Genomic DNA, 8,233 nt, shown 5'->3' with positions numbered 1-8,233 from the left:
TTGCATACTCCTACGATAAAAATAATGCCCTAAAATATAATACTTTTAGACTATTCTCTTCCCCATAGACTTCAATGCCGTAAACATATTTAGCAAACATGTTTTGACGGAAGACATAGTACACCGGGAGGTTACCCCTGACCAGAAACTCCTGTCCCGGAGACTCCTGACCAAGACCAACAGGATGCCGCGCTGGGCTGAGCGATTGTTTCCTGCCAATGTTGCTCACTCGGTGTATATCCTGGAGGCCTCTATTGTGGACCCACAGAATCAGACCATGACCACCTTCACCTGAAACATCAACCATGCCCGGCTGATGGTGGTGGAGGAACGCTGTGTTTACTGTGTAAACTCTGATAACAGTGGTTGGACCGAAATCCGCCGAGAAGCCTGGGTCTCCTCTAGCTTGTTTGGTGTCTCCAGAGCTGTCCAGGAATTTGGTCTGGCTCGATTTAAAAACAATGTGACCAAGACTATGAAGGGTTTTGAATACATCTTGGCCAAGCTACAAGGTGAAGCCCCTTCTAAGACACTTGTTGAAACTGCCAAGTAAGCCAAGGAAAAGGCAAAAGAGACAGCACTGGCACCTACAGAGAAGGCCAAGGACCTAGCCAGCAAGGCAGCTACCAAGAAACAGCAGCAGCAGCAGCAACAATTTGTGTAGCCATCATCAGCCCAGCACAGCCCTTCTACCACCACCATCGCACAGCAGACAATCCAGCTCCAACCCCCCTACCCCCAGTGTGCTCTCTTATAAAAAATCAACGTCCAGCCGTATTTCTTGCCTTAGAGATAGACTAGGGCAAGGGGTAAGGGTCTTGTTTGGCATCTACAGAACAGCAAGCATGTCATCCATGGTCTGTGCTGATTCTGCATATTCCTCCCATTTGGCAGCTGAGGCACAGAGAGGCACACACTTGCCCGGGTCAGTGTACAAGTGAAGTGGGAAATGCTAGACTATAAGCTCCGTGAGGGCAGGGATCTGTTTGCTCTCTGATGTGTCCCAAGTATTTGGAATAATACCTAGTATGTAATTGGCACTCAATAAATAACTTGATTTCGGTTAGTCCCCCCCCCAAAAAAAAAGAAAAAGAAAATAAAATGAGAGTGTACATTTAAAGCACATTGGCCACAGCACCGATAGGCACTTATACCTTTTCTTTCATTTCATTTTCATTGACTTCATGAGTTACTTACAGAACTAGAGAAATTTTAAAAAGTCATGTAAAACTCTTCAGCCCCAAAAAAGTGATTTTAAAGTCCTTGTTATCTTGCTGAGGAGTGGGCAGGAAGAATGTACAAATAAATGCAATGTATCAAAACAGGGTAAATTTAAAAGGTTCTACTTAAAATGGCTCTTAACTGTGGTTCTGCACTGAATCATGCAGGAGCAGAGGGGTGAGGATGGGCTAGGGTCGGGGTGGGGTGCTAATCATAGGGTTGCACAATTTGATGGGTGGGGGTGGTGAAGGAAATGGGAAGGACCTGGTGTGAAGAACAATGTATTCAAACTTTGAACATAAACCAGTATAAAATGGAAAAAAAATACAGATAAAGGGAAAAATACTGATGCTGTTATCTGCTGTCAAGTTGCCTTATGGTGAATCTATTAACAATAGCTCTGAAATCTGCTCTATCTTGAGCCAATCTCCCTGTGTCTGACATACCTGTCCCTATTACCAAAGTCACTGGGTCAATCCATCTCATCTAGGGTCTTCTTCTCTGACATTCTACCCTTCTAAGATCCTCCACCTTCCCAAGCATGATGTCTTTCTCTAAGGATTGGTCGCTCCTGACAACATGACCAAAGTAGGTGAGAAGAAGTTTCAAAATCCTTGCCTACAAGGAAAAACCTGGTTTCACCCTCTCCAGGAAAGACCTGTTTATTCTCTTGGCAGTCCACGGAATGTTCTCCGAGAATTTTTCTTTTACTTTTCAAAGAGAGGAGCAAACTGGGGGTGGGAGGGTTGGCAGGGAGAAAAGTGCAACAGGGAATGAATGGAAATCCAAAATCTTTTTAAATGTTCATTAAAATTAATAAAATAAAATTTAAAAAAAAACTCTGGTTCGACAACTCAGAGGTATCAATACTTCTGACATCAGTGCACAGCAAACAATTGAGAAGACCATGGCCTGGATCAGGTGCACTTTAGTCTTAGACTGACATTGTTGCTCTTCAGCACCCTGGAGAAGTCCTTACAATAGATTTCTCAATGCAACTCTTCTTTTAATTTCCTGACTACTAGTACCAAGAATCTTGATTGTGGATCCGAGTAAGATGAAATTGTTAACAACCTCAATCTCTTCTCCATTTATTATAATGTTATGAAATGGACTGGAGGTGAAAATCTTTATTTTCTTAATGCTCAGTTTCGATCCATATTGAAGATTATAGTCCTTGACCTTCTGGAGAAACTTTCCAGGTCCTCTTCAGTTTCGGCAAGCAAGGATGTATCATCTGCATAACACAGGTTGTTGGTGAGTCTTCCTCCAATCGTGATGCCACATTCCTCCTTATTAAATCTCTTGAATGATCCATTCTGTATATAGATTGAAAAGGTATGAAGACAGGACACATCCCTAATGCATTCCTTTCCTGTTTTTGAATCATGCTATGTTTTCTTGCTTTGTTCTGATGACTGTTTCCAGAGCTAAGTTTAGCCTTTGCATGAGTACAATCAAGTGTCTGGGATTCCCATTTTTCTCAATGTTAGACATTTGTCATGATCCACACAGTCAAATGCTTTTACATAGTGAATAAAACATGAATAGCTATTTCTCTGGTACTCTTTGCTTTAAGCAAAGATACATCTGACATTGTCAATGGAATCCCTGGTGCCATAACCTCTTCTAAACCCAGCTTGTATTTCTGGCAGTCTCTGTAGATCTACTACTATTCCAGTAGTTTTGGATAATCATCAATATGATTTTGCTTGTGTGTGATGTTAGTGATATTGTTCAATAATCTTCATACTCTGTTGGATCACCTTTCTGGGGGGGAACGAGAATAAATATAGATACCTGGATCCAAGTCTCTGATTCTTATGTAGCTGCTCTGGTGTGTGACCTAGGCAATTAGTTTTTGAACATGTCTCAAGATATACTACCATTGGAAACGGATTCTATGTCAGTAAGTGCTAAGTTACTGTTTTAGCCAAGACCCTAGACTCCATGGCTGTCTTGCTGATGTCATCATTGTCACCTCAGGCAAAGGTTGGCTATTTAAGCCCTGACACTGGGCAAAAGAGAACATCCTTCTGTACTTACTGAACAGGGGACTAGAAAACTCCAGCCAGAGAGTTTCCTGAGATAGGTCTTCCAAGTTATACCCACAGCCCTTCTGCCTCACTGGGTAGCAACACAGACAGGGTCACTGGCCCTGATAGGTAGCAGAGCCATGAATACAAAACTCAATGAACTACTATTGCCTTTCCACTTCTCCCAGTGGGGCAGACTCCTTGTACCATGGTGATACGAATCTTTTCCTAAGAGCCTTACAATTTCCAGATTTTCAACATCTCAGTCTATCAGGTGCATCTAATGTGATGAATCCCACATGCAGTGAAAACTCAAGGTTTTTCCACCTACGACTATTCAGAGCACATGTGAGCGACTAATTCTGAGTCACTAACTCTCTGCCTCATACCTAGATGTCAGTTACTTCACAATCAAGGTAGAGCCTACTCAGAATAGCTAGTAAATAGTCTGTCAGTGTTCTAACTTTGTGCCACAAATATCATGTGGAGGTGATTTAGAGTAGGAGAATTTATCTACAGTGTCATTCAACCACATTATTCATTCTATGCTAGCCACTGTAAACCTTGTTTCTTTTCTGGTATCATGCTTCCTTTTAATCAGGAAGTAGAGACTTCAAGTTGTGGTGCTGGAGAAGCGTCTTGAACATATCACGGAGAGGGTGAAACCAAGTTTCTCCTTGGAGGTTTGGATTTTGAAGCTCTGTCTCACATACTTTGGGCATGTGGCCAGAAGAGACTGATCCTTGGAGAAAGACATCATGCTTGGAAGGGTGGAGGGACAAGAAGAGGAAGAACCCCTATTGATTGATACAATAACTGGGTCAGTGGGAATAGATTGGCTCAGGACAGGGTAGGCTTCAGAGCTGCTGTACATAGAATATCAGGCAACTCAACAGCACATAACAACAATAGAGATGTCTACTTTGTTTAAAACTCAAATACTTTCATCCAGACCAGAGTTTCAATTAAAGTAAAAACTGTTTCAAGTTCTTGATCTAGTTTTCTTGCACAGTACAATTTCTGAATCCAAAGAGGGAAAGGCAGATTTCAAAAATTATTCAGCTGCCTTGCCATACATTTACTAAACAGTATCTGGAAACCAAGAAGCAAAATATATTTATTGCATATTTCATTTTAAGAATTAATGGCCAGAAAGTAGTTAGTATGACATAGTTCATTTTCCCATCTTTTAATCTTACCATAGGATGTTTTTATTAACTCTCTGGAATAATCACTCCCCTGAGAATTTTCCCATTGTGGTTTATCCTTGTGACTATAGCATAGCTTCTACTAAGAAATTAAAAATGAGTTAAAGCTGATAAATAAATTTTAAGATCAACAAAATTTCTCTAAAAAGAACTCAAATCACCTTTAAAAAAATAAAGAATGTCACCTGGCTTAGAAGACCTGAGAGTAAATCTACTAACCAAAATCATTGTCAAAGGAGTCAAAAGAGGACAAAAAATTGAGCCATGCAAACATAGGGAGGAGAAGAAAAGGGAATAGCAAAAGCCCCATGGGAAGAAATAGCCTATCATCTCCTTGAAACTTGTATTGTTCCCAAAGCCTTATGAACAAGAGGAAAGAGAAGATATGACTAGAGGCAGACAGAGGCAAAGGCCCAGGAAAGAACTTGGATTTATTATAAGTTCAAGAGAATGACAGATATGATTCACATTTTTATAAGATTCTGTCTGCTATTGTATGGAAAAGTGGAAGATTAGGAAGTTGTAAAAATAGCCCAGGCAAGCAGTAAGGCAACTTGATTTAAGGTGACAAGATGAAGGCTGGGGAGAAATGAATGATTCTGGGTCATATTTGAAAACAGATTCATATATTTGTTGATAAAAAATATACCTATGGGGTGACAGAATCCTGTTTTCATTTGGCAAATTAATGTCATTTACTTAAATTGGAAGACTGAAGGAGGAGTAGAGATGGGAAAGATAAGAGCCCCAGAATGGTTATACCTAGTTTGAGATTCTGACTAGATCTATAAGTGGAAATGTCAGTTAGGTAGCTGGCTGTTCTGGTAACACATGAGGACTGTCAGCACCTAAGTGATCAGAACCTAGATGGGAATTCCCATCTTTTTGGCATTTCTTTTCATAGTAAATGAATAATTCAAGTAATTTATGTAAGCTGTTGGTGTTTTTAGGTGCTGTCAGGTCTAGTATCCTGTGAACAACAGACCCAAACACTGTTCTATCCTGTGTCATCCTCATCATCTCTGACACACTTGAGCCCATTGCTTTAGTAACTGTGTCAATTTACCTTGTTTGGATCTTCCTGTCTTTCATTAACTCTCCATCTTTCCAAGCTCAATATCCCTTTCCAAGGAAAAACTTCTCTTAGCAACATGCCCAAAGTATGAAGCTTTGCCATCTTTGCCTCCAAAGAGCACTCTGGCTGCACTTTTTCTAAGTGCAAATAGTTTCAGTAAGAAAAAGATAAGCAAATCACCCTAGAAATGATTTTACAAACAAAATATATACATATATCAGCTGTATAAAAACTTTACCTTTCTATATGGAATTTAAGTTTATATTTTCATCTTATTTATTAATTTTTATTATTGATGTTATTAACTAAAATTAACTGACACTTCAATGTTTTTGAAAACCTTTTAACGATAGTTTTAGTAGTCTTCCAAGGATATTTTGATCTTTCCCGTATCTCAATTCAACATTTATGGAAACCTAGTGGTGCAATTGACTTAGTGATCAGTTGCTTGACAAATAGTAATAATTGGTAGTTGGTGGCTGGTGGTTCAAAATCACCACCACTCTGAGAGAGAAAGCATAGTCGATCTATTCCTTTAAAGATTACAACCTAGGAATTTTACTGGATAATTCTGCTCTTTCATGTAGGATCACTAGACCCTGTCACCTAAGTTTATCATGCAGTACCATTTCTGCATAAGTCTGAAAGACTGAGAAGAATAATAGTCACCTTTCTTTAGAAATCTAATCCTGGATATACTTATTCTACTTTTCCCTCCAAAATTTCTGTAGAAAGTTGACCCCAGCCTGCTCAATTTGGGAGAATTGTAGGCACCTTTGACATTCCACCTCATTTTTTTTCCCTTCTCTCCCCACCACTTTCTCCTCCCTCTCAGTATTTGCACACTCTCTCTATCACACATCTCACACAAACACTCTGTGACATACTCTCTCTATCTCTTGAGCCAGTCTGAATAAAATGGAAGTATCTCTGCTCTGGGTTTGGGCTCATGCTCTCCGCAGCAACCATCCTTTCCTACTAAAGGCTGAATCTTGTAGGTTTTGGTGATCCAATAAGCTGTTGCATTTTTATGTCAGATAATATAGGATAAAGCACCATAGATAAAGAATCTGTTGGAGTTACAAATGGTTAATACACTGGCCTGATAATAAAAACATCAGAGGTTTGAGCTTTCCCAGAGTTACCTTGTCAGAAAGTTCTGATGATCTAATTCTGAAAAATTAGCTCTTGAAAACCCTAAGAACCACAGTTCTACTCTGATACACACAAAGTCACTATGAGTTGGAGTTGGCATAATGGCAACAAGTTTAGCTGACAGAAGAGATTTTCCTTAGAATCACATAAAGCTGACCCAGGTTTGTATCAAGTGTAGAGTCAACATCCTGATCGGTTATGAACCCATCTTGCTTTGCTGGTAATTCACCTAAGCAGGAACTTTTTTCTCAGAGATCTAAAAGAGAGAAGTGGCTATCACAGGACAAGAGACTCAGAATTTGGGGACCCTAGGTAAAAAAAAATCTCAATAGCTCTCTTTAGTAATGTCTTCATTCCATGGTTACAACAGTTAAGATTTTAGGCGGATCTTGAAACCAGACATTTTTTTAAATGACTGAACAATGATGAGTTGCTATAAAATTACTTTTGCTCTGTAAAATGCATTGTACCTGGATAAAAGGACTAATTTTCAAATTATAACATCTGTCCTTCTATATTATGCCAGAATTCATTCATTTCCACAGAGGTCTTATCACCTTCAGTAAAACATAATAATCATATACACACATAGCAATCATTTGATTGCTCCACTTGATACTCTTCTCATGAGAATACTTTTATGAAACCATTTGTAATACTTTAAAATTCACATTTATTCTTTTTAACCAATTTCTATGTCACTGCTTAAATAAGAGCCTTTCTAACCCCTTCCTTCTCTACAATTTCCCCAAAGGCTAGTTTTGGTATAGATAATCAGCACAGGAAATAAAGCCAACAAAGAATTATTTCTGCCTGGTATTCAATTTTCAAGCCTGTTATTCAATTTTACTTGCTGAACATTTTCTCATTAGGAATTACAACATTCAGGTTCCAGGCACTGGATTTTTTTCAGACTCCTCTATCTTGAATTTACCCTAAGGTCAGAGACTTGCCTTACCTTAAGCTGAACTAGATGCACATCCACGTGTTTGCTGTCTGAGTCCTGTTGGACTGAATAGGTTAGGTCTCGGACCCTCTCTGAGGTCATCCGGAGCCAGGTCTCAATCTCTGGTAAGTGCAGGACAATTTTCCAGTCAGCCCCCGTGTGGAGTGGAGGTGGTTTTTCATACTGCTGGTCAGAATCCATGTCCTTCATCACCTCTTCTCCCTCGCCCTGCTCTACAGTGGGTGTCAGGTTGATGGCCATAGGCGAAGCATCAGTAGCCATGGGATCCAGGTCCTGTGACCTCAGAGGGGAAAGTGTCACGCTCATGGTTAACATGGAGAAGTCTAAAACTTGCTTCTTTCCAAAACAGCTGAAAGGCAAGAGCAAAGAAGAGAGCAAGAGTCAGACAACATTGCCAAATAAAGAAATGATACTTAACAGAAGAAACAGGATTTCTAAATTAAGCCAGAATTCTAAATTAAGAAACTATAACTCATAGCAAAAACAGAAGTGTTTTGTTTTTTACATTGTATCAGTAAGACAGGGATAGTGCCTCCCCAACACTCATTCTTCCCTTCGTTTCTCTATAACA

The 8,233-nt window shown here is 39.6% G+C and overlaps 1 protein-coding gene across 1 annotated transcript in view; it reads right to left on the bottom strand.

Annotated features, from left to right (window-relative positions):
- AKAP6 (A kinase (PRKA) anchor protein 6) overlaps window positions 1–7,983 on the bottom strand; it is a 524,496-nt gene extending 516,513 nt beyond the window's left edge. Inside the window, exon 1 of the mRNA XM_006889980.1 lies at window positions 7,654–7,983. Coding sequence (XP_006890042.1) covers window positions 7,654–7,977 — 324 coding nt within the window. The 5' untranslated portion in view covers window positions 7,978–7,983. The remainder of the gene's footprint in view (window positions 1–7,653) is intronic.
- Window positions 7,984–8,233: the final 250 nt, after the last annotated feature.

This window comes from Elephantulus edwardii, unplaced genomic scaffold, assembly GCF_000299155.1.
Source record: "Elephantulus edwardii isolate Elephantulus edwardi_28Jun2011 unplaced genomic scaffold, EleEdw1.0 scaffold00084, whole genome shotgun sequence".
NCBI lineage: Eukaryota > Metazoa > Chordata > Mammalia > Macroscelidea > Macroscelididae > Elephantulus > Elephantulus edwardii.
This window is presented reverse-complemented; position numbering and strand designations above follow the sequence as displayed.